Source organism: Biomphalaria glabrata, chromosome 15 (assembly GCF_947242115.1).
Source record: "Biomphalaria glabrata chromosome 15, xgBioGlab47.1, whole genome shotgun sequence".
Classification (NCBI taxonomy): domain Eukaryota; kingdom Metazoa; phylum Mollusca; class Gastropoda; family Planorbidae; genus Biomphalaria; species Biomphalaria glabrata.
Genome location: NC_074725.1, coordinates 20,348,484 through 20,376,046, shown reverse-complemented (window position 1 = coordinate 20,376,046; position 27,563 = coordinate 20,348,484). Strand labels below are relative to the sequence as shown.

At 37.3% G+C, this 27,563-nt stretch overlaps 1 protein-coding gene across 3 annotated transcripts in view; it reads left to right on the top strand.

Moving 5' to 3' along the window:
• LOC106071704 (uncharacterized) overlaps positions 1-27,563 on the top strand; it is a 212,782-nt gene that overhangs the window by 43,051 nt on the left and 142,168 nt on the right. For all 3 annotated transcript variants that reach the window (XM_013231865.2, XM_056012920.1, XM_013231867.2), the window contains one exon: positions 23,127-23,811. In XM_013231865.2, the coding sequence (XP_013087319.2) occupies positions 23,254-23,811 (558 nt within the window). In that variant the 5' untranslated portion in view covers positions 23,127-23,253. The remainder of the gene's footprint in view (positions 1-23,126; positions 23,812-27,563) is intronic.

Here is a 27,563-nt window from a genome sequence, read left to right as displayed (position 1 = left end):
GGTATCCATCAAGACAACGACTCTGTTAGTCTATCCTCATCCCGTTGAATGCCGCCCCCCCCTTCAAATTTTTATGTCCGCTGTCATAAGACATTTGTAAACACAGATCAATTAATGTCAGCCTCTATAAACAATGGCTTCGTCCACATCGACACACGCAGACGCACGCCCTCACCCACACCTACACATCTGTACCAAAAAGTGTACTTGTACAGGCTAACAGTAACACATCGAGTTCAGGACAATATTGGTGAACTAATGGAACTAATCTTATCCAACATATAACATATATATTGACAGGTCTGCCCCCCGAAATTGTAGCTCCTCTTTCTTGCTTTCTTATTAGAGATTTTCGTATATGGCGGATAACTATAAATAGCTAGTTGTTTTTGGTCCATCCGGTGTAAAGAAAATAGGAAACATTGATAGCTGTGTAATTTTGAGGGTTTAAGATACCATTCATCTAGGGCAACTTTTCAGCCCAGTCAAATAAAATTCATTCGCTCCATCTGTTGTTTAGTTTGGCCACAGTGATCTTGTAATTAAACTTCTTGGACATTTTTTTTTGTAATTACTAAAATAATATATCTAAAAAGAAAAAAATGATACGAAAAATAAAATTTTAAAAGAAAGTACAGACGGCATGTTGATTTCCGGCCGTCAGATGTTCCGTAATAACCATCGAGCCAGTATTGTAATTGTCAAGATAAGACAATATTAATTTAGCTAAATTTAGCTTTGTTTTGCAATTCTATCTGTAATGATCTGTGTTGTGATTTCTCTATTTGTATGGTTCTCTCGAACTGTAATGTTCTCACTATAGGGATCTGTTTATCTGCAGTGATCTCTCTAACTTTAGTGATTTCTTTCTCTATAGTGATTCTTTAATGTTCAACGTAAAGCTCTTGGGATTGAACCCTAGTCCACCGCTCTCTGCCGTCCTCAAGTGCGCCAGAGAGTGCACCCATAAAGACGTGCATATTTGGAAAGATAGAAGTGTGCATATTTGTACCCGACTGAATGCACAATAACCTCGAGGTTCTAAAAACATAATCACAAGTCCCCTGATACCTCCGTGATGAGCCTACAATCACTTCCTGCGTGTTCTGCTATATTCTTTAACACTCTCGTGTTGGCCTTCAGAGATTCTCACCAATCCAGCCATATTGTCCAGCCCGTCTCACTGAGAGTCCCGTTTGTTGACCTAACGTGGTGACCTATCAAAGATGGAATCAGGTCAATATGAATCTGGCACTTCTTTTACTCCGCACCTCCCCCTGCCCTATCAGTACTGGAAGATGTCGTGATAGAGAAGGCTGATAGAACTTAAGAGTGGCCTCACATCAAAAGCTCGGTTGGGATGTTTTATCCTGCAATGTTTCGAAACACGAAGAGACAGGTCTGTGGGGTGTGGGGGTCCTTCCTTGCTGAATGGAATGCTTGCGTGCTATGTTTGGCTTCGTGTCTTTATCTATCTATCTATCTATCTATCTATCTATCTATCTATCTATCTATCTATCTATCTATCTATATCTATCTATCTATCTATTTATCTATCTATCTATCTATCTATCTATCTATCTATCTATCTATCTATCTATCTATCTGTCTGTCTATCTGTCTGTCTGTCTGTTTGTCTGTCTTTCTTTTGCATGTCTATCTGTCTATCTATATATCAATCAAGCGATCTATCTATAATCTATCTATCTATCTATCTATCTATCTATCTATCTATCTATCTATCTATCTATCTATCTATCTATCTATCTATCTATCTATCTATCTATCTATCCATCCATCCATCCATCTATCTATCTATCTATCTATCTATCTATCTATCTCTATCTATCTATCTATCTATCTATCTATCTATCTATCTATCTATCTATCTATATTTCTGTTTGTTTGTCTGTCTGTCTACTGCCTGTTTGCCTGTATCTATCATCTGCCTGTCTGTTAGTTTACCTGTTTATATGTCTGTTAGTATGTCTGTATATAGAATTCAACGTTCTTTCTATAATACCATCATTTAAATTAAAACGAACTAACACAATACCTAATTGTGACACGTAAAGATTCATTTAAAAAAAAACGTTACAAAAATAGCCTATATGGAAACACAATATCAGAGCCGACCCTTAAAGTGTGTCAAGAAGGCGGGTAAACAAAGCAGGTTTCAATATTTCAACATAAATATCAGAAGCTATGAACTGCAAACTATGAACACCAGAACACCCTTATCTTCGCCAAGACAAAAGGATGTGTACATATCGAAAGTGTTGCAATATTATTGTATCTTGGGACAGTTATGTTTCAATGTGAGCCTGGCCTTACTGATGTTATTGAATGATTATCTACTTGAAGGTTTTGTAAAGGGCCTCAATGAAGAAGGCTTTCCCATTCGTTTAATTTGTAGAGAAATGTCTATTTACCTTGAATATATATTCGTTTCTTTAGAATTTCACACAGCTAATCAAAGTTTAAAAAAAATATATATATTCGACTTATATGCATACTACAAATACTGTCTCCCTTTTAAAACAAAAGTACATAATTTATTCAAAATGTAAGTAACTTGTTTAACAGAAAACAATTAACTTAGAAATGCAAATATTTGTAAAGTTAATGATGTGAGAGACGTATAACACACATTTACAGGAAAATCGCCTTCCTTATTAATATTTTCATAAAGTAATGAATATTTATGAACAAAATTGCTTCCATAATTAATTGTAATATTGAAGCTTTTTAAAAAAGAAAAAGTAGCCTTTGTACCAAAACTTTGCAAGATCTTGAATATCATGATATTAGATGTTCAATGGAGGCGCTGTGGCTGAGCGGTAAAAAACCTGCCTTCCGATCCGGGGGTCCAGGGTTCGAATCCTGGTGAAGACTGGGATTTTTAATTACGGGATCCTTAGGGCCCCTCTAAGTCCACCCAGTTCTAATGGGTACCTGACATTAGTTAGGGAAAAGTACTGGCGGTTAATACTGGCCATATGACACCCTCGTTAACCGTGGGTCATAGAAACAGATGACCCTTACATCGCATCATTTGTCTGAATGGGGAACTTTACATTTTTTTTTAGATTATAAATATCATTACTAGTTTTTTGCGTTATAGACGACTCGGACGGACGGATTGACAGACCACACAAAACTAATAGCGGCTATTCCCCTTTCGTGATTGTGTCTCACCCGCAACGTCACATTACATCATCTCCACGATTTTATATCCATAGTAGATGAAACTGCCTTCTTTGTTTTCTTTAAAATTATATGATTGTATATGAATGCATACAATTTGCATTTTAATTTTTTTTTTTAATTAAGAAATAGCAAGTTTTCTTTAAGATCATAATTAGCTGTTTCACTAATGATCGTATTTTAGAATTAATTATCATTTGAATGTTTTTCTTTATTACAGTTATTGGACAATTGTAACATTATAATAATTGTTTCGTCATTTTTATGCTTGAACACACCCTGCTATCTATCAGGGGAAGATTAGGTCAAGCTAATATGTGGCTAGAACAACGACCAACCACCTTTAATTCTCGTATATTGGGCACCTTTTGGATATGGATTCACAAGGGCGTCCAAAGGACCCCTAAAGCTCAGAATCCCACTCTTCACTGAAGTTGAGACCCATCAGTACGGTAGCCAAGCGCTTTGCTTCTTTACCAATAATGGCGATGTACTGTATAACTATTACTATAAACTATTTAATACCTTTTCATCATATTTTAAAAATAGTTTATGCATACACAGAAACATTTTGCACATATAATTTTAAAAAACCTTAGCACTTATTCTGAGCTTTCTTCCGGCGATAGTGAAATTATGGTCTCATTAGTTCTTTTTTTCAGAAATAAACTTGACGGACAGACGGACAGCTCAAAACCAAAATAGGCTTTCCCCTATGGAGGCCTAAATTTTAAAAAAAAAGTAAATGAACTAGTTTTAATCCCAACTTCTATTTATAGACACTTCCCATCGATCCGTCCTTCTATCTGGGGCATGACCAACCCTGTGTCGTAGCTTACTGAAATAGAATCTCATCTGCAACTCTCCACAAAAGGAGACACAGTTTTGTTTTTATGTCTGCACCAAAAGTTCCTTTTGAATGACCGCGAAGTTCGTTAACGATGCACACCGACTAGATGACGTCAGGTAATCAAGCTAATGTTGCAGTTAATGACTCTATTTCCTGACTCTACCAACGCGTAACCTCCCCCGCCCCTCTCCCCCTTTTTAATACATTTTTTTTTTCAACCAGGTTTCCATAACAACAGACAAAAAAAAATGTATGTCTTATCAAATACTTGAAAAAAAAAACAACAACAAAACAAAACAAGCAATAGAAAAAAGAATACTTAAAAAAAAAAAAAAGAAACCTTATTTAAAATTATCTTAGAAAGAACAGCTAATTACTGCCATTTATCTGAAAGTTACATGATTTAGCTCCCTTTATACTACTTACAAATTTAATTTATTAGTACTAAAGGATTTACTTATTGGTTAATTTTTGGATTGATTCGTGCATTGTCATCGACTATGAATAATTATGCAAAATTTCAACTTGATCTGAGAATTGGAGCTGGGAGAAAAAATGTGTCCATATATACACACACATCTCTAAATAAGTGCACTTATTTCCCTTATTTCAATGTCAAACAAAGAATTAATCACCAACAATTCACCAACAATTAACTAATTGTTCTATTTTTTTTTATTGATTCTTGTCCTGTCAAGTTCAATGAATAATTGGGCAAAGTTTTAACTTGATCCGACAATGGGAAATGGGAGGAAAAAAAAACATGTTCAAAGTTTTTACCAGACAGACAGACAGACAGAGTGTGTTGTTGATATAAGCTGTGTAATAAACCTGCCAAAATGACAGTTGAAAAAAAAAATATCCATGTTTCTAGAACTATTTTTTGTCCCTTCCTACTCCTAGTACACACTTTCGTCCTAGGCAGATCCAAATAGTATGGACAATGAACATAAAAAAATAGTATGCTAATACGGCTGGTTAGCTACATTGTTTGAGTGTCGCGCTCATAACGTGAATGTCGCGTGTTCGATCCCCACACTTACCTTTTTAATTTCAAAGTCAGAGGGCGGTACCGCTGCAGATTTGACACATCTCGACTTGTTAAATGCCACTGTCAGTAGGGACGCAGAGAATTCCGTTTCCTTTGTTCTGTCTTCGATCTCTCTTATAGAACATAAATACAAACAAATAGCAACAATAAATTTTTGATAGTAATGATAAAACAAACAAAAAACGGATATTGATAATTAATGTAAAAAAAATATTACCCTTGATAATAATACTCATTTTAAGAAACTTTTTACCAGACAAACAGAGAACGTAAGTTGACGTATGTATGTTCAAGATCTAAGTTGTTTAGACCTCCAGACCAAATTTAATTTTAAAAAGCTTATATTTTGAAAGACCATAACGGCCAGACCACAGTTTTCCCCAAAGTTATACAAAAAATGTCCATTTTTTTGGAAAAGCTTTAAAGCCGTTTTCGAGATCCGTATGCATTTTTTTTTTTATTTTTAACCCATGAAGAATTAGCAAGCTGATAAGAGGAATTATACAAGAAAATAACAGAAATAAAAAGAACTAGGCAATTAATGTCATTTAGAATAATAAAGGTAATAACGACCAGGAAGAAGAGCACGACTATGCCATAGAAACGATGTCAATTTAGAGCATTTCTCAAAACAATTTTAAAACAGTCTTAAGTGAATGAATAGTTGGCATCACGTGGTCTCGAGTAATTTAGTTGTTTAAAAAAAAATACAAACCAACGTTTAAAAAAATTAACAGTCAAATGTAAATTGTTTTTAAATTGATGAAAACAAGTCATTTCCGCTTTTAACATACAGTCGAAGCAATTTACATTTAATTATATTGGTGCTTGGAGGCGCGGTGGCTGAGTGGTAAACCGCTTGGCTTCCGAATCAAGGGATCCCGGGTTTGAATCCTGGTGAAGAAGGGAATATTCATTTCGAGATCTTAAGAGTCCCTCTGAGTCCTCCCAGCTCCAATGGTTACCTGACGTTTGTCGGGGGAAAGTAAAGGCGGTTAGTCTTTGTTCTAGCCACATGACACCCTCGTTAACAGCGGGACACAAAGACAGATAACCTTTACATCCTCTACCCTATAGATCGCAAGGTCTGAAAGGGGGAACTTTAATTTTTTTTGTCGTTGCATAGTCATGTGAAACAATGCACTCATGACTCATCTTTAATCTTCGGAATCGAAGACATTACCATTCATTCATTTTGTTGATCGAACAACTTGTCCAATCAACCATGTAAGCCCTGGCACTCAGAGTAGTTTCCTTCATGTATGAAGTGGATTGGATCCCACGATGACCTGCTAACCACTGTCAAAAAACGTAAACTCAAAGTCCTCAGGGCTCGCAAAAACTTTCCTGCAGGGAACGATACCAGGAAAAAGAAGAAGTGGAAGACAGAGGAAGCGATGGAAAGAATGTTTCAAAGAATGGACAGGCCTGTCCTTGAATGAAATCATAGGCGTAGGACAGAGAGGAATGGATAAAGAAGGTTCAAGAAATCTCTCATGCATCTCTCAACCATTTTTACCAACTCTCCATTTGGTCTCTCCTCGCGTTTCCATCTTTCATTTCACGTCGTGTTTCAGTTTTCAAAATAAACTCAAAATGTAATCCAGTAGTCTCTTAGAGAAACGAAACAAACATAATTCATTCTATTGCAACAGTCTATAAACACAAAGACACACACTCCCTAATTTTGTGTGAATAGAAAAACTTTAGGTCTCCAATATTGACTTTAGAACACCAATGTTGACTTTAGAACACCATTAGACTTTAAAACACCAATGTTGACTTTAAAACACCAATTTTGACACTTTCGCAAATAAATCTCATGTATATCGGTTAGTTGCCTCGCCCCCATCTTTGATGAATTTTTTTTTAACAGTCTTTTCAGTATTTCTCCTTGGCCTAGATGACATTTAAAAGAATGAGGGGGGAAACATTAACAAAGAATGAGGGGAAAAACATTAACAAAGAGTGAAAACAAAATCATACAGAACTCTGGGATTGGGGATTGAAGCGGGAAGAGGGAGGGTGAGGAAGAATGTTTCTCTCCATAACATTTCCCCTTTTTTTTTATATAGAAGGGAAGCGCCGGAAGAAAGACTGATGCTAAGTATTATGGGATTACGGCCTATATAGGACGTGACCTACTTCCGCTGTACTCCGTAACTTGGCTATCTTACTGTTTCGGTTGATATTAATATTCAGAAGAAAATCTGTAAGACAACAATTGTTTCCTCCCATTGCTCCCCCCTCCCCCTCCGGCTCATTTCAATATCATAATTAGCAGATAACAAACGAACATGAGAAAACCACAGATCGAACGTTTGAATGGTCAAAGTAAATACAGTTACGTCTGCTGAAAGTAATTGGACGTGTATAGGTTCGTTTGGTTGGAGAGGTTTGGTTTTGGAGAGAGAAAGATAGAGAGAGAGAGAGGGACATAGAAAGAGAAAGAGAGAGAGAGAGGGAGACAGAAAGTGAGAGTGAGAGAATGAATGTCTCCTTCCCGTGATGGCCCAGGGCAACTTGGTAAGGAAACATTTTAGGGAATGTTTATGTCAAGAGCGTGGGCGTGTAAGATGTGAGATTGTGTGTGTGTTTGTTTATTTTATTAGTTGGTGTGTGAATTGTTTTTATCACGGGATTTTCAAGGGGGGACAATTAGGTTTCTAGCGGTCAGTCTAGCAGTTGGAGAGCTGACCTGGTCTGAGTAGGGTGCTGGTGTTTTGTGTATTTCATAAGAGTGATATAATTGTGTGATTTATTAAGTATTAAAGTATTATCGATATTCATGAATATAAGGAGTTAGAGTTGATGTAGACTAAGTGTTCGTATTTGAGTTAAGCAAGTATTGACAAGTGTAATTGAGAATCATACCCTAGATTATCGAGCCATATGTAAGTGTAGTAAGGAACTCACCCGAGTTCCCTTACAGTTGGGGGCTCGTCCGGGATAAATGTTTTTATCTACAGTGTGATGCTTCGGACAAGGCTGTTGCAGTTGCTGCTCTACAGTACGTGGGAAACAAATTGCATCCTGTCCGTTTCCTCAGCAGAAAATTACTCCCACGTGAATGTAAATACAGCATAATGGAGCGTGAGTTGTTAGCATTAACATGGGGAATTAAGAAGTTGGAACACTTCTTGTATTCACGTAAGTTCATTGTTTGGACTGATCACCTGAATCTCAAGTATCTCAAGTCTGCAACCACCAATGCTCGTATTGCTAGAGGGATATTATACCTTATGGACTTTGACTTCGAAATACAGCACATAAAAGGTACAGACAACTTTTGGGCTGACCCATTGTCTAGGCTGACAGTTTGAACTCACATATTTGTCTCTGTCAGAAGCATACCTGGTATTGTAACGTTTTCAGACTGTGCACGTCTCAGCAATCCAGTATGTACGTTGAACTTTTTCAACTATGATCGTCTCGTCAGAGCAGTTACTACTATTACTACTACTACTATTATTATTATTGCTCAATTAAATTGACTGAACTGTTCATCTCTTTGTGTTTTAATTGTACTTTGCACAAGACGCGTCGTCTCATCCAGTATTGAGAAGCATCGGAAGTCAAGTCTTAAGCTCTATATTTACAAACAATAAACAGTACATTGTAACCTGACGTCACAAGAGAAAGAACTGGACAAGTGGAACAGATGAAGATTAGTTTAGTTATATTATTAGTTTTATTATTACATATGCATTATTATTGATGAACTTGTTTTGTTTGGAAATGGAAAGATAATTCATGTATTTTATTAATGTTGATGCATAGAAACAAAGTATTCATTATTTCATACTTAAACTCATGGGTGTAGTTTGTTGAATTGAAACAAATTACTTGTGTAAACATAGTAAGATGTACTGTGTATTTTTGAGTAGTATTTCTTTTAACCATGTTGTACTTCAACAATGTCATTAATAATTTTTTTAGTGTACATAATATAGACTTAGATTTTCAGGGAAAATCTAGGGGAAGTAAGGGGGAGATGTCAAGAGCGTGGGCGTGTAAGATGTGAGATTGTGTGTGTGTTTGTTTATTTTATTAGTTGGTGTGTGAATTGTTTTTATCACGGGATTTTCAAGGGGGGACAATTAGGTTTCTAGCGGTCAGTCTAGCAGTTGGAGAGCTGACCTGGTCTGAGTAGGGTGCTGGTGTTTTGTGTATTTCATAAGAGTGATATAATTGTGTGATTTATTAAGTATTAAAGTATTATCGATATTCATGAATATAAGGAGTTAGAGTTGATGTAGACTAAGTGTTCGTATTTGAGTTAAGCAAGTATTGACAAGTGTAATTGAGAATCATACCCTAGATTATCGAGCCATATGTAAGTGTAGTAAGGAACTCACCCGAGTTCCCTTACAGTTTAGTCAAAATGCATACAACTCTCTATAACACTAACATTGGTCCATAACAATGAAAGCGGTTTCTTTTCAAATTAACTAACAACGATATTTCATCAGTGATGCTTCAACATCGCTCACTAGGGCTGACTTACTTTTAATTAAATAATATTGTGTTAAAATGTTTACCCATTTTTTCTTTACTTCAATATAATACGTTGCAAAAAAATTAGATCTTAATTAGTCAATCTTATTTTTAAAAATGGTCTATAAGTACTTAAATAAAAATATGCATACAATTTAATCTCGGTCTCAACATGAATCAAATAGACTAGCTGTTCTCAACCTTTTTAGCTCCGCGACCCCCCTAATACAACTTTCCACTAGGAGGCGACCCCCAACCATGTCTAGGTAATTGTGATTTAGCTAATGTTATGAAATGGTGATCAAAATGTATAGAACTAAGATCCATGATGTTCATTTAATTGCTAGAAACGTTTCCTATTTATTTAGTATAAAATACATTTGTGCTTAATTTTTTTTTAAAGCATATTTTATGACTTTCATTTGTTTATTTTTCTAATGCCTGCTGATAATGTTTACGTCACATACATACTCTACAATTTAAAAAGTTTTACTAACCATGTACAACGTGGCCACAGTGTTTTTTAACACGCCAAAATTAGTGCGAGGGTTGAGCTTGTTTTTAGTTCACTAGATTAGGAATACAATTAAAGTTTATTTCTGTATTTAGACTTGATAAGTGACATGCTGAAAAAACAATGTTTCACAAAGATACGATGTTGGAAATGGAAGAGGAAGTCTCGAAAAAATCTTATATAAAACAAAATTACTGCAAACAATTGATCCTGAATTTTGTATTTTGTATGTTTGTCACCCCCACTTTTTTTTTTCATTGAAGCTTGACGATCTTTTCATAATTTGTAATAATGCAATCTGAGTTATGTCGTATTCTACTACAGACTGTTTTGTCAATATCTATCCACTATGGTACAAATATATAAGGCTAGTCTTCGAGTCCGAAGATTAATGAGGAATGCAGTATTTTCGGTGGCTGCGCAGTCCTAGCTGTGACCTACATATTTTGCCACATCCAGGGCAAGAATAACCATTGTCCGCATTGTGTGATACCAGCAAGTGAAATTAATCCTTCAGCATTTACCCATACGGCAAAATATGAAGGGTTTAGTTCCCTAAGATGTTTGCACCAGTTATTTCTCCCACAGCCATCTCGGATCAAGTTGGTCGATTTAGATTTTCTTTTCGCCGTCTGCTTTTGTCATTGGCTTCAGATTTTCTTTTTGTCTCAAATGTGTATCCCGCGGCCTTCGTGAGTGACCTCCAGCTGTCTCGTTCTGAGGCGCATGCAACCAGGTGCTCTCTTCTATGTCAGCCAAGGAAAGTTGACACCTAAGCTGGTCTTTGAAGCGTTTCCGTGGGGCGCCTCTTTTACGTCAACCAACTTTTAGCTCACCAAAAAAGACTGCCTTTGGCATACGTTCGTCCCCCATACGGGATACGTGCCCTACCCAGCGTAACTGTCGGACCATAAGAAGTCCCTCTATACTGTCCATACCGGCCTTCGCAAGGATATCGCTGTTTGTAGTGCGGTCTTGCCACCGTATGTCCACGATGGAGCGCAAACATCTTTGGTGGAAGCGCTCAAGAAGTCTTAGATGTTTCCTGTATAATGTATATGGCACAAATATGCTTGTTACAACACATTTGAAACAAAAACAAAAACAAAAAAACCTTCCGATAAAAATTGTCAAAAACAACAACAACAACATAATTTTCCCTTGGTCTTAGGCGACCCCTGGCAAATGGTGATTCAAGCCTCAAAGGGGTCGCGACCCACAGGTTGAGAACCCCTGAAATAGACTGATATTGCACAAACTGAGGCGCCTAGTCCTCCACCTACGTATACAAACAAAAATTCACAATTAGAGTCAGCTAGACAATCGTCTTAACAAATTAAAAGTATGATGTGTTGCTTGTGGGTTTGTAAAAATGTTTGTAAAATGTTTTACATGTTTCGGATGTTTTTTCAGGGTTGAAGATAATTTACTTCAAACCTCCCGCAGAACCACGGGGATGGGATCTGCAGGGTTTGAACCCGGGAAAATAAGTCTGAACGACAGTTCAGCGCGCTAATCGCACGACCAGGCAGCCATCCTGGTGTGTGTGTGTTGGAGCATGGAGCTAAGGCGTCAAACGCACTTAATCCGGCCCTGCAGATACCAGTCAAATCATGCGCTCCTTCGTTATAGATTTTTACTTGTCAAAGTTTTTTTTTTTTTTAAAAGAAGAACGTAGCAAGAAGTAAGACAAGGAACTAGCAAAGACTGAGATTGATTTCTTGAATAATTCATTCCTTAACAAGCTCTACAAACTGAATGGAGAGACTCTCTGGAGCTGTGTTCACTGTAGGTGGAGACTGAATTAAAACATGAGTGACGGATAGACGCCAAGTTAATAGAGAGACACCACTGATACAAAGACACCACAGATAGATAGACACCACAAAAAAAGAAAGTCACCCCTAATTAAAAGACACCTCAGATAGAAAGACACCACCAATCAAACTTACCACTAACAGATAGACAGAAAGGGTAAAGACACCACTGATAGATGGATAAACTTATTAAAAATAGAAGAATATGTTAAAAGCAGGGGATTTAAGCCGAAACATTTTTTTTTTGGTCTACATTTACAGATTCTGGTATTTTCTAGTCGCTTAATAAACTTGACAGCTGCGAGGATCGATAGAAATGTATGTATACACAAATTTAATCGGGACAAATAGATCCATAGTTCGATTTGATAATGGTTTAATGTAAATTTGAGATAAAAAAAGATCAGATAAATAAAAATAAAGACTAACAGACTGATTGATAGATAGATAGATAGATAGATAGATAGATAGATAGATAGATAGATAGATAGATAGATAGATAGATAGATAGATAGATAGAATAGATTAGATTAGATTAGATTAGAAAGATTAGATTAGATTAGAAAGATTTGATATTTATTATTAGATAAGATGGATGGATGGATGGATAAATAGATAGATAGATAGATAGATAGATAGATAGATAGATAGATAGATAGATAGATAGATAGATAGATAGATAGATAGATAGATAGATAGATAGATGGATGGATGGATGGATGGATGGATGGATGGATAGATAGATAGATAGATAGATAGATAGATAGATTAGATTAGATTAGATTAGATTAGATTAGATTAGATTAGATTAGATTAGATTAGATAAGATTAGATTAGATTAGAAATTTTAGATAGCTAAGATGGATGGATGGATGGATGGATAAATAGATAGATAGATAGATAGATAGATAGATAGATAAATAGATAGATAGAGACATAGATAGACAGTTAGATAGAGAGACCACCTTAGAAATGCAAGCATTCAGTTGCTGCTTGACATCCAAAGTTCCACTCCACCAGACCATTCATCTTGTCTACCGTCTGAAGCTATCATATTTACTCAACAATTTGTCAACATTATTGGAAGTTTGTTTTAAATGCAAACAGCGCAGTGAAAGCAGATGCATTTCTGTTATTTTTGTTCCCACGGCTTCTAGAATCTTCTCGTCGTAGTATCGACCCAGGGTGTCATCTAACTCAGCGCTCGGATCTTTCCCATCAAATTGCATGAATTAACTCGTGTTCCCCCGACCCCTCCCTCCCCCCATTCCTCTCTCTCTCTCTCTCTCGCTCAATAACCCTCGTGCTCTACTTAGTCTTCGTGTGTGTGTGTGTGTGTGAGTGTGTGTTTGATTTTTTTTTTCTACTTTAAATAGAGAATTGATGACGAAACAATTCTTTTTCGGGATTCCCCTGTTATTGAAAAGAATTTATTTATAGAAAGTCGAAACCCTCTGTTGATGTTTCTATGCTAAATTCTTGTAAGTGTATTCAAAATTTTTTTGTAGAGAAACGTTTGCGTTCTTTAACGACATTCCCTTAATGAGCATTGTGTTGCCAACACTGTTTACCAGTCGCCTTTGTTTCCTCTCTCATCCAGTTGGATGAAGGTTAATGTATTTCGTTGTTCAAATTTCAGGGTTAAATTTCAAAGAGGACTCCCCCCCCCCCCCCCCCCCCCCTCGGATCTTTTTTTTTCTCAGGTTTACAAAAGATTTTGTTACTGCACGCTTTTTAAGACCGACCATTTCTAAGAATAAGCCGCCATTGTGTTTAGTCCACAGACCTATATATATTCTACCCAGGCTGGAAAACGTAAACAAATTCTTATCCGATAATGATCAGATCACAGACCTATATATAGAGAGATACATTTTTATGTACGTAACTCTTTTTCAAGCTGTAAGGGAAGTCGCCCCAATCAATCTATTCTGTCTTAGAAAAGTAATGATCTTTAATGCTCAAAGTTTAGAAATAATGCAATACCATTTTGCGGAGTTTTAAAAATAGAATGGGCTAATAACCACATAACTATATATTGACACAAATATATGAAATAAAGCCATTACCTGTTAATTTCCATTAAGGTAATGTTTTAAAAATCCTAGATCGAAATAATTCACGTCTGTTGATTCTAATTATCTTATGTACATTTAAATAGATTGATTATCTAGATCTTTCTAAAAATTGCAAAATAATAATTATGAGACAAAAGTGATTTATATAATTCGTTGTTCAATTACTAGATCTAGATCTAAAACTTAAATTGTATGTTACATAGGCTGAGGTTGAAAAAAATAAAATATAACTTCTTATAACTACTTTACCAACAACGCCTTGTTTCAGCTTTTTTGAAAATTTTCAAACGTTTTTTTTTTTTGTGTGTACTGTTAAAAGATATCCATTTCCAGTTTAGATATGATATATATAGGTCTGTGGTTTAGCCTGTCTGTCTATCGCGTGATATTATAAATTATTATTTTTTAAAGTTTTAGCGCTTTTAAATGAGATCAAATATTTACAATCTCCTTCAATGTTATAGGACGTTCAACGATAAGTTTTGCACTTCAGAAAGAAAAGACAAAGTGAAAAACAAACAAACAAATAAACGTTAATTTGAAAACATGTATTGATATTACATGCACATGTACCTACTTACCGATAATCTATAATGCATTTATCTATCTGTCTATCTATCAATCTGTCCATCCATCTATCTATCTATCTATCTATCTATATCTATATCTATCTATCTATCTATCTATATATATATATATATATATATATATATATATATATATATATATATATATATATATACTGTCTATAATCACATATTATTTCAAACAAATCGTATAACAACAGCAATGATCGACTTTTCACACTCGAAATTAAGCCATTGTACTCATGATTGAGATAATCAACTAACAATTAAATCTACTTATTTCGCCAGTGATTATACTATTTTTAAAAAATATATTCCTGATATTTAAAAAAAAATATATTCCTGATATTTAAAAAAAATATATTCCTGATATTTAAAAAAAATATATTCCTGATATTTAAAAAAAATATATTCCTGATATTTAAAAAAAATATATTCCTGATATTTAAAAAAAATATATTCGTGATATTTAAAAAAAATATATTCCTGATATTTAAAAATAAGCCTTAGGATGTCTTCCCTTGGGCGTTCTAAATTTAGCTTGAGGGGTGACGCTAAAGTATTTCACGTCGTCACGCATCAATGAGCTCGTTATGAAACACCAGACGACTATTGACTCTTGGTCGGTATGGAGGAAAACATTGAACGTTAGAGTGTCGCCTTACGAATGTGGCAGACGTAACCAAAACGTTGTTTTTTTCTGTCGAACTTTGTGCACTTATTGTCAGGTAGAAATTTTGTACACAATTATTCAATGTACCTAAATATATGAATCAATAAATCAAAATTAACCGATCAGTCAATTAAGTACTGGTAGTTTTTTTTTTTTGTTTAATACCAACAAGGGAGATTAATCTTTCAGTAATAACATCTATAGTTAAACATTTGGGGTTTTGACCCCTTAGATCAGGGGTGGGCAAATTACGTCCCGCGGGCCACATGCGGCCCGCCGAAGTGATTTATGCGGCCCGCCGACACCTATAGAAATCAGGTGTGCCCACAGTATATACATATAAAAATGCAAATATTAAAAATAATATCTATATAAATTTTTGAAACTGTCTCATTATAAAAGTAAACGAAGATTATGCTTATTGGCTATACATCAACACACTCAATTCAAGACACAATCTCTGAGTGTTGGATTGGCTTGGAACAAGATGGCAAGTGTAACAACTGATGTAGCTCGATCTTTGACTAAGACAATTTTTTTTTATATAAAAGCTATCCCAACCATAAACTCTAAACAGTAAAGTTTGCACAAAGCTGCATAAAATTTCAATTTTATGGGTCATATTCTAATAGTAATCAAACTTAGTAGAGCTGGGTGTTTTAACCACGGGTAGTTCCGATTTATGGATCTGTATTTCCACACAAAAAAACTTTGCTGCTGTTCACACTATTTGGGTACACATACATGTTCTTCTTCGTTCTCATTTTACATGTTGAAGGGTTCAGATCAGTAATTCTACATCTGAGATGAACCGCGCAGTGGCTTCCGGATCGGGCAGTTCTCCGAATAGTCTTTGGTGAGTTTTTTTCGGGTCTTTTGATTTAGTATGTACCATTGAAGGGACATGGTCAGCATTCTCTGATGATGCTCCACAAGGGCAGGTTTCGCTCGTCCCGACAATCAACTTCCGGAACATATATTATTGTCTCATTCAGTGATCAAACATTTTTGTGGAAAGTAAATAAGTATAATCACTGGTCAATGTTGACTGACTGTAATTTGACAGCAGTCACAGGGGTAACAACTAGTAAGCTAGTTCCACAGTTCCAGAACATTATGCAGGAGTGTAAAAAGTTAAATACTGCTTATTAAGTACAACTGTATATTTGTGGGGATATTGTGATATAAAAAGACATTGCTAATTTAAAAAAAATCGTAAAATTGATTTCAAAATTGCTAACTCTTGTCGTAATTTTTTTACGCGGAGTTTGAAAAAAAGAAACGTGAATATTGTTATAAACTTGGTGGTGGCACAGAGAGGGGTAGTGGTGTGTGTGTAATCAGCCGACGCAAATCGCCCCAGGCCAGCGCTAGACGAGCGGTCAACCGTGACGAGTTACGACGGTCAGCCGAGACGGGTATCCACATGAAGGTTCGAGTAGGATCGTCGTCGTGAACAGAGCTCAGGAGCGTCACGAGAGTTGTAGTCATCTGACCACCTAGAAACGTCGAGCAGCGTTCTGTCCGGTTCTAGAAGGCCTGTAGGGACCCTATATAAGGAGCGGAGGTGTCGCAGTCAAGACGGTTCAGAAAGGAGGTTCACGACAAGAGTTCAGAACACGGTCGACTACAGCACAGTTCAGCGGTGTGGTTCTGTACGGAGCATTACGACCGTTCAGTGCGGAGTACTATCAAGTACAGTTGAGACGAACGGCGTCTTGATCTTGGTCTGTGATCGAGTCCGACACAACGAACCCAAGTGTGTGAAGTCAGTCCTGAACTGTTGAACCCAGTGCAAGCCCTGAACGAGACGGAGAGGCCAGTGCAAGACTTGATACGGCGGAACTATTATATCGGAGAGATATTTGTTATCGCAGAGCTATCTGTACTGTTCTACGTGCTGCCAATTGTACAGTATTGGCTGTTATTTATGGACATTAAACCTTTACGTTATTTTGGAGCCCTGACTTGTCAAGTTCTTTAAGTTGGTGGTGTATGGTGCAGTTTGCAGAGAGCCTGGATAGTGAGATTCGTAACAACTGGTGTCAGAAGTGGGATCGGATCGGATTGGATCGGATCTACTATGGCTCGTCTGAAACTGCTGTACGAACTTGAATTTATAGAACTGAGGCGAGAATTGCGTGAACGAGGGCTGAAGAATGGCGGAAAGAAGGAAACCTTACAAGCACGCCTCCGAGAAGACATTGTGGAAGAAGGGGAAGATCCGGACACATATCTGTTTGAAATTAAACCAACTTTAGGAGAGCTCTTGCACAAACAGCTAGATGACTGGAAGGAAGAGTTGCGGGCTATGAATACGACATGGAAGAAGTCCAACGAAGAGACCTGTACCAAGCTTAAAAAGATGTATATTTCGGTGAAGGAAATCACGAGCCCCGTGGTAAAGAAGATGGACGTGTTGGAAGAAACCCCGTACGACCAAGGAGACATGAAAGATAAAGGAGCTGCGCCATCGTTAAACAATGAACAAAGCTTTGAAGAAATATGCAGTGATAACGGCAATGCTGATGAATGTGGTGCTGCCTGTCAATCTGAAAACAAGGAGTACAGACCTGTGGAGCCGAAAGAGACAGATGAAGAGACAATGGAAGCTGCCCATAGTTCGAACGAATCTTGTGCTGAAGCTTTACCTGATATGAGCACCTCAAACAGCAAAACAGATCAAGAGAACGCTGATTCTGCCTACAAGCCTGTTGCTGAGGGACGTTTACATGATGAAAGCTACCAGCGAGGCTTGGACCATACAGACGTTCGTCCAGATGCTAAGCTCAGCGAGAGAAGCCCTGGTGGTGATAATGAGGACCCATTGAAACCTGACGAAGACGTTGAGAGACATATGCAAGTCGAGAGATACCAGCAAGGTCCGAACCTAACAGACGTTGGTCCAGCTGCCAAGACTGGAGAGGAAAGTCCTGATAGTGGTAAAGAGAATCCAAGGCAATCTGACGTTGACATTGATGGACATTTGAAAGACGAAAGTCATCGACAAGGTCTGAAACCAACACGTGATTGGCCCGATACTGAGACGAGAGAGAGAGGTCCTGATGGTGGTGAAGAAAGCCGAATGGAGCCTGAAGCCGAAGACGAGGGACCTTTGCACGAGGAGTGTTGCCAACCTGCCCCACGAGCATGCCCTCCAGACAAGGCTGAAGATGATGACATGTTCCACAATTCCCTGTCCTGTGGATTTGAAGCCCATCCAAGTCCTTCTTCGCAAAGCCCTATGAAGCCACCTCTTTTGCCAACAATCTTGGTAATCCCTGCCCTTACATCCTATACCTCTCCATGTGTCGAATGGCTGCCCTCAGTACCAAACGACAAGAGAGCGATGCAACTACAACGTCACTGCAACAAGAGGACGATCAACTGGAGGAAAAGAAGAAGGCGGCGTTTGCTTAGTCCAACGTGCAGGGTGATGCTACCAAGAAATAACTGCAGCCACATGAAGACCAACTGGCGGAGAAGAAGAAGAAGGCTACTTTTGTTGAGTGCAACATGGATGACGATGCGACAACGACGTCGATGCAACCAGATGAAGGCTAACTGGAGGAGAAGAAGAAAACGTTTTCTGAATTCAACGTGGATGGCGATGAAAGCACGACGGCGAGGCAAACAGGTGAAGGCCAACTGGAGGAGAAGAAGGAAGATGACTGCAACATGGATGGCTCCATCAAGCTCAAGAGGCAAGCCAACTGCCACCGATCGACCCCCACCTACAGCGATGAAACTTCACAGCCAATGCCATGATGTTGATTCTGTCCGGGACGGACAGATCTAAGGAGGGGGTAGTGTTATAAACTTGGTGGTGGCACAGAGAGGGGTAGTGGTGTGTGTGTAGTCAGCCGACGCAAATCGCCCCAGGCCAGCGCTAGACGAGCGGTCAACCGTGACGAGTTACGACGGTCAGCCGAGACGGGTATCCACATGAAGGTTCGAGTAGGATCGTCGTCGTGAACAGAGCTCAGGAGCGTCACGAGAGTTGTAGTCATCTGACCACCTAGAAACGTCGAGCAGCGTTCTGTCCGGTTCTAGAAGGCCTGTAGGGACCCTATATAAGGAGCGGAGGTGTCGCAGTCAAGACGGTTCAGAAAGGAGGTTCACGACAAGAGTTCAGAACACGGTCGACTACAGCACAGTTCAGCGGTGTGGTTCTGTACGGAGCATTACGACCGTTCAGTGCGGAGTACTATCAAGTACAGTTGAGACGAACGGCGTCTTGATCTTGGTCTGTGATCGAGTCCGACACAACGAACCCAAGTGTGTGAAGTCAGTCCTGAACTGTTGAACCCAGTGCAAGCCCTGAACGAGACGGAGAGGCCAGTGCAAGACTTGATACGGCGGAACTATTATATCGGAGAGATATTTGTTATCGCAGAGCTATCTGTACTGTTCTACGTGCTGCCAATTGTACAGTATTGGCTGTTATTTATGGACATTAAACCTTTACGTTATTTTGGAGCCCTGACTTGTCAAGTTCTTTAAGTTGGTGGTGTATGGTGCAGTTTGCAGAGAGCCTGGATAGTGAGATTCGTAACAATATAATACATTGAATATAATACACTGTAAATGGGAATTAAAAGAAATTCTACACAGTTAGCGAGCGTATCTTTCTAAGAAATATACATATATGCGGCCCGCCATTCCCAACCTTTTTGTAATGCGGCCCTCGATACAAAAAGGTTGCCCACCCCTGCCTTAGATAAATGTACACGTCATTTCTCCCACACCCATTCTCAAATCAAGCTGAATTCCATGATTATTTATTGTACCAACAAAAATGAATCAATAAAAAAATTAACCAGTTAGTCAATTAATTATTGGTATGATTTTTTTGACATCGTAAATATGAAATAAATTGTAACTTATTGAGATATATAGCTGTAAATGTGGAGTACTTTTTTTTTATAAGCCTTTTTTAAATGAATTTTCTCTATTTTAACTTTTGTTTTCTAATTTTCAAACTCTAGTGCTGACATTCTTATAGGTCACAATACGACTTTACACATGAACCTTGAGTATGTGATGTAGTGCTAAGACAGGACCGCGAGTCTCAAGTCTAAATGTACTCGCAACTCATGACATGTTAATCAAACGAAACTTTATTTAGTTTATTATTTATTTACTTTATTAGGCGTCTATTACGACCAGTAGTTTTCTTCTTTTTGTTTCTATTTTTTTAATTTTTTAAAACTCTTTTTTGACCTCAGACGTTGTTGTATTATATTATTATTATTATATATTATTATATATGTCACCTTTAAAAGTCTTCTTTTTAAAAGTCTTGATTTTAAAAATCATGTTCTTAAAAATCATTTTTTTAAATCGTGTTTTTTTTCCAAAGTCATATATTTATTTTTTATTTTTTTATTACTGTTTTAGAAGTTTGTAAGTCATTTGTCCTTTACATGAAAATTGTATTAGTAGATTATAATTCAAAGTTATGTAATCCTAAGTGAGCTACATGCTTTTTGTGTACTGTTAAAGATATCAGAAATCTAATTAATTACCTAAGACTCTTTTTTCCTTAATACTGTACAGATACATCGGGTGCCCGACGGAAAACTCGTGAAAGAGCCAATGGGGTTAAAAAACAAACAAACGAGGAGTATATTAGGCCTAATATTTGTTATGAAAACCCCGTGATTTAGCCCTTCCGCGAAAGTCGGACCCGCGAAACTAAAGAGAACACTGTACTTGTTATTTCATATTAATTTTTTTCTTTGTTTTGATAGTTAAGAAATCTTCAGACCCCTCCCCACCCTCTTTGTGACAAATTGTAAATTTATATTATCCACGTCGTTATGTACTATCCCAACATTCCCAGAGCTATGCTTTCGGGGAAACTCGAGGTTGAATATCAAGCAAAATAGAAATATCCTTGAAAAAAAAAAAAAAAAAAAAAAACAAAGATAATCTGAGGGAAAGAACTTCGCATTTACAACTATATCTCTCAATAATATAGAAGTTATTTCTCTTCTTCGATAGAAAACAAAATAATTTATTAATTATGAATAATTGATTGACTAATTGGATACTTTTCCAAATTGATTCATGTTTTGTTAGGTGCAATGAATAATTGTTTAAAGCTTCAACTTGATCCGAGAATGGTTGTGGAAGAAAAAAACGTGTTCAAATTTTGTCTAAGACAAACAGTGAGTTAATAGAAGCTTTGTAAAAATATCGTGACTTCGCTTTGTTTTGACTTTGATGATTTGCTGCTTGCCTTTGCTGAGATAAACGCGTAAATCTATGTGAATTGCCTAGTGATTGTCTGCGCATGCCCAATTATATACACTCACGGACTATTCTTCAGATTTTCAACCTTCAATTATGTATCGCGATTTGCAGTGAGAGAGGAGGAGAGGGGGGGGGAGAGATTCGGAGCTTAAAATGTTATTAAAATGTATATGGAAGGAATTGAGGAAGAAAAGATAGTTGGGGACAAATTGACCGCTGGTCATTTCGAACGTGAAAAATGCTTAGTTGTTCCAAATACATGGTGAGTAATAGCAAATTAAAATATCATTTTTAGCGGCCCCCGGAAGGGAAAAAGACGCTATTAGTTTTGTGTGGAATGTCTGTCAGTCCGTCTGTCCGTCTGTCCCGTTTAAATCTCGTAAACTAGAAAAGATAGTGAAAATCTGACACCATAATATTTTTGACCATTCAAAGTTCTGATGCAACGACTACTTTTTTCTTTTCTTTCTATAAGTTGGACATAATTTAAAACAAAAGTTATTAAGTAGTTTTTCATATTATCGCATGAACTGTAATGCAGCACCCATATACTACACTTAACTAAAGGTGTTTTTTTTACGGTAATGTTTTCTTCTTGAGGATTTGAATAAGAGAGTGACCCTTTACAAAACAATTACATCAATTAGATATTCATTATAAGACATCAGTTAGGTCAGGGTCACATCTAACTTCACATTCACTTTCACCTATCCTTTTGGTCTGCTGGACCGCTGGGGCACCACACAAGATCTGTCAACCTTCTTTCTCCATTCTTTTCTGTCATTTGTCTTTGATAGAATTTCATTGTGATGTTCTTTCTGAAAATATTGAAACCTGCCTTTTTACCTGCTTGGGTGGACCACTTCGGGGGCCGATTTTGAGTTTGTGTTTCCACACAAACTGTCTTTTGTAACCTTGTTTTTTTTTTATTTTATCGCCAAAAGTGGGAGAGTTAGTAATGAGTATGTCCTTCGGTGTGTGAGCTAGATTAGACTAGACTTAGAAAAAAAAAACATGGCGTAGTCAACCATAGTGTTCCGAAATGGACCTCATTCACCAATTTGTAAAAAAAATTATCTTCTATACAAATTACGTAATACACAATGGCTATCACGTGACATTTTTTTTCGTTGTTTCATCAATATTATCACGTGGCTAAATGTTGTTTGTAACTCACTAAAATTAAAGTTGCTTGAATTTTTTTTAAAGAATATCTAAACTGAACTAATATTTTTTTGACGTAATCTAATATAGCCTAGATTACATCTAGATTCTATATCTTGAAGGATATCTAGATCTAGACTAGATATTAAGAGTTATAAATTACTAGATCTAGACTTCTGATTTAGAACTCTTTTAAGATCTTACAGTCTAGGTTTAGTATTAAACATAAATGTCCATATAATAATAATATCAATAAATAATCACAAAGTATGAATTCTCTCTGGCTGATTTGGTATCGATACCCACTTTGAACCAAGTATTTTTGTTTCAATTATTTTTTTTAAATATTTTATTAAATATTTTAAATTGTATAATGTGATGTATTTTTTATGGTTTTTCTTGTTAATTAATTTTTTTTTCTCTTTCACAGTCTGCTGTAAAAGTGTAGACAAAAAATGGCTTGCTTTTAAGTGTTTTGCTGAATGTGAGCCTCACATGTATGCTGTCTCGTTAGGAGAGCCGTTTTCTTAATCCAACCGTACACGTCCATCGCATCAATGACCACAGGGGACACCATGTCGAATCTCTATGACCCAAACTTGGACAGCAAGCAGCCATTTCTCAAGAACAACATTTCCGCGGCCGGAAGCTCCACCGGGGTCTGCGGCGCAGGCGGACACAACGGCAGCGCCAGCAACGGGAACAACACCGCTTTCTCCAACGGGCTGAACGACGGATCCGGCGCCCCCAAACTGAACAATCGCTTGGACGACTACCAGAGCCTTCAGAGCACGGTGGCCAAGCTCAGGGTCTGGCTCTTCGCCATCACAGGGGTGGCCATCGCCGGCTTCGTCATTTTGATCATAGTGGTCACGTGCCTGTACGCGACCTTGAACTACGACCTGACACACCACAATCACAAACCCAAAATCGGGGAGCAGATGGCGGCTATTCTGGAGAGGGAAGAACTGTGCGTTCCTTGTGAAGATTTTCTGACCGGACCTAGTCCGCAGGAGCTGTCCAAGCTGAATAGGTTCACAATGAAAGACACGGATACAGGAGGCAGGGACTGTTGCGTTGACCAACCCTTGGAGTTGTTGGAACTATTAAAGCTGGTGAGTACAGTCTAACATACTCACTATATCACCTACTTCATGAAATCTATGAATTTCGTTAGGTCTCTATAGAACTAGATTTTAAGCAATTGCAGTTGTAATATTTGTCTTGTTTATCCAGATCTTTTGAAGATATACTTTTTAAAAGCCATACCCTGACACACAAGGCACATATATGCACCTCACACTCAGGCGCACACATACATGCACACGTTTACTTAATAACTGACTGACAGACACTTTTAATATTTATTCATAAACATTTTTAAAAAAATCATTTTCAAACTTTTTTTTTCTTTTGCTCTGTAGTTTTCTTTATCTCTCTTTATCTCTCTTTATCTTTCTTTATGTTTCTTTAAGCCTTCATTTCCCATTGTTCCCTGTCTCACTTCTCTCTGTCTTTACTAAGTCTCTCTCTATCTCTTTACTTGCTTTATCTCCTCATCGTGTTCCTCTTGAAGGTCAAGACAAGGTCAATTCCTCACCACCATCATCTCGGTCAGTACATTCAAGAAACACTCAAAACAGCCATAATTACTTTATAAACACCAACAATTACTTCACACAAAATAATGTTGCAATACACACCCACAATTACGTCAAGCAAGCCTTCTTTCGTCTAGATTGTTTCGAGAAGACAACATGATCTAAAATCATACTTTTTTTTTATTTTTATAATTTCCGATCTCATTTTTTTAAAAACTCTCATCAACCCCCATGGCCTCTTTTCGCACCCCATCCGTGAGTTCTACTTTGTGTATCGCTGCGACGCCGCTGCTCTGATCTCACATAACTAAAAAAAAAATAAAGCACTATCAAAGATGAGCCCATATACCTACAATGTTAACAGTGCATTCTGTTGCTCACTGTTTGTCGTGGTCTGGCCTTGAACAAATCGCTGCTTCCGACTATTTTAGTTCATGTTCATATGATTAAAGTATGTTTTTATTTTGTTCACTCAACAACACATTTCCAACGGAGGACAAATATGTTTTCTAATCAAACGCTTTTAATATAATAGCTCCATTAGGGGAAAACTCCATCCGGGTACAGTCATAAGAACTCAACTAAGAAAACAATTTTTTTTCCCCACTGTTGGGTTGAAGGCCATTGCGTTGTACATGTTAATGAAGGCTGACATTCTGTTCATAAATATAAAAGTTTCACACTTCTTCAGTGATTGTACGAAACACACGTGTAAAAAATAAAATAGACTTTTCTATTGCGTAGAGATGACAAGAAGTTTCACCTTGTTCTATAGGGTTGATTTATTTTTCTTGTAAATAGAGACGTGTTCCTATTAAATTATGGCTTTTATATAGCGCTACTTTCATGCTTATAGCATGCTCAGAGCGAGCGCTTTTGGTCCAATCTCAATTGTGGACAAGTGTGTGTGTGTGGGGGGGGGGGGGAGGGGGTATCTAGGAGAAGGTCTTTCCGTGCTGCCTTTAGGCGCTCAATTCTGACCGAGTCGGGTGTCGAACCTCGAGCCCCCTTCAAGCCAAGCTAAGCCAAGCTTTTTTTTTGTATGTGTGGTTTATATTTGTAAAGTATCTTCACTTTGAGCCCTTAAAGTTGCTAACAGAAAATGGATCAAGGAGTTGGGAGGGGCGGGGGGCGAGAGGGTTCATAGACCCCCCCCCCCCCCAATTCCTCCGCCGAAAAACTCCACTAAACGGCAACGTTTTTTTCATGCACCCTCGTTACGTTGTGTTAAACTGTGCGCGTGTGCGTGTCTGTACAGGACATGTTTACAAACCTTAATGGGGTAGGGGGTGAGCACTCTGGTTGGTAATGTCATAACTGTAATGATGACATTTACAATGACAACATGTCATGACAACCACTTGACATTTAAACACCACACCTGTTGTATAAACTGTTGTCTTCATTTTGTGAACCTACACTTAGTCATTTTTTTTTATCTTCTAATCAACGTTTTGAAAATGGCTTGACGAACTAGCACCCTCGGGCTATATTCGGCTTTTAAATAAAACGCTTTTAAGTCTCTTCATGTCTTTTACATTTTAAGATTGGATCTTAACTTGGTCAGTCCATGGTTGTAGTAGGAACGTCTAGTGTAGCTGCTTTGAGAAGCTGAAGTTATTTGTCTACATTTATGCAAATTTGATCAACTTAATTTCTGACTAACAATTATATTTAAAATGCTAAAACTTGAAAAAAAAATATAACGGCAGCGGCATATTAGCCTTCTATATTTAATCTTTACATTTTAAAATCTGGCAAACAAAAATCAACTTTCAACAGTATTATTTTAAAAAAGCTTTATTTATGGTATTTTTCAAATACATTATAGAGTATCACTCAGCATTGTATACAAGTCTCATAAGAATAATAATGTATCCCAATATCTGTCAGCCGTGACGTCAATCGCACTCCCTCCCCCCAAAGCGTATTGCCCAGTGAACCATGAAATGGTCATTTGGTGTAGAGTAGAAATGCAAATTGTAGTTTTTACTTGACAAAAGAAAACAACAACAAAAAAAGGTAGTTGTTTGTATGTTACGCTTGCCACCTGAACCCTTGTGTTGGACGTGACAACTATGGTCCTAACTCAACACCCAATTCTAGTCTTTGGTCCAAATCCTATTCTATGTCAATCTGCAGCCAGAATCGGATAACGAGTTTTATGATTGATATTCCGTGTCATTGCGAATCCAGATTTTGACAATGAGTCTTCTAATTCATATTCCATATCAACGCTAATCCAAAATATTAAAAAGTTCAAGAAAGCCCATCTAGGTGTCTGTAGTGCTAATGGTTCAAAGTTTGCCAATGGCTAGCGACAGAACCTTGAGGAAAACACACCGCCATTCCACAGCTTCTGTTTTAATCTCATTATAAATGGTTGGACTTTTAGATTTTCTAAAAAATTAATGAATAGCCTTACCTCCACTAGATTTTAGACTTTCAAACCATTGGTTATGTAACCAAAGTCTATATCAGCGTGTTTTTACTGTAACATTTATGTGTAAAGTAGTTAAGATGGCAACACGCCTGAAATCTGTGTGGTAGGTCTATTTCCTAAACAGAAATGTAGATTTATATCGTACAACATTTTATTGACTGTCAGATACGTTCCTCAGCATTGTCAATGTAGTTTATCTCTCCTCTTTCATCTAGCCAATCGACTCCACATCAAAAGTTTGGCGGAATGTTAAGTAACAAAACTTTTCTGACACAGCACTGGTGTGGTGACCTGAGCTTTTTTAAATTTTTGGTGACATGTGTCCAAGTCCTGTTATTTTGCATTAAAAACTAACTCGCCTGTTTGGTCCTCAGCTATGCCATCTTAGAAATAAGTAAAGTTTAGCTTTCTTTCAGCTTGCTTTGAATCTTGTTAAATCTCTTGAACATCTTTCTTTAGTAGATAGTGCATAAACACACATACACAGTAAGAACAAGGAACGAAAGAGTAAAAAAAAAAATGACACAAAAATTAAAGACACATTTCTTATTCCTTATGCCAGGGCAAATTCGTACAAATGCACCTTCTTCCTTTGTGCCATCAGAAGCATGGAGCGCGTTGCCTGAATCAGCCAGGAAAACAAGTGACTTAACAGAGTTTAAGACAAGTGACTTAGCAGAGATTAAGTCTCTAATTTACTTGCACGACTAGATTAACACATGCATACGCGTAAGACGTGATTATCTTTTTGTTTGACGGAACGTCTGTAATTTATAAGATAAGATAAGATAAGGTACTCAGGGACATCTCAGCACTACAAATG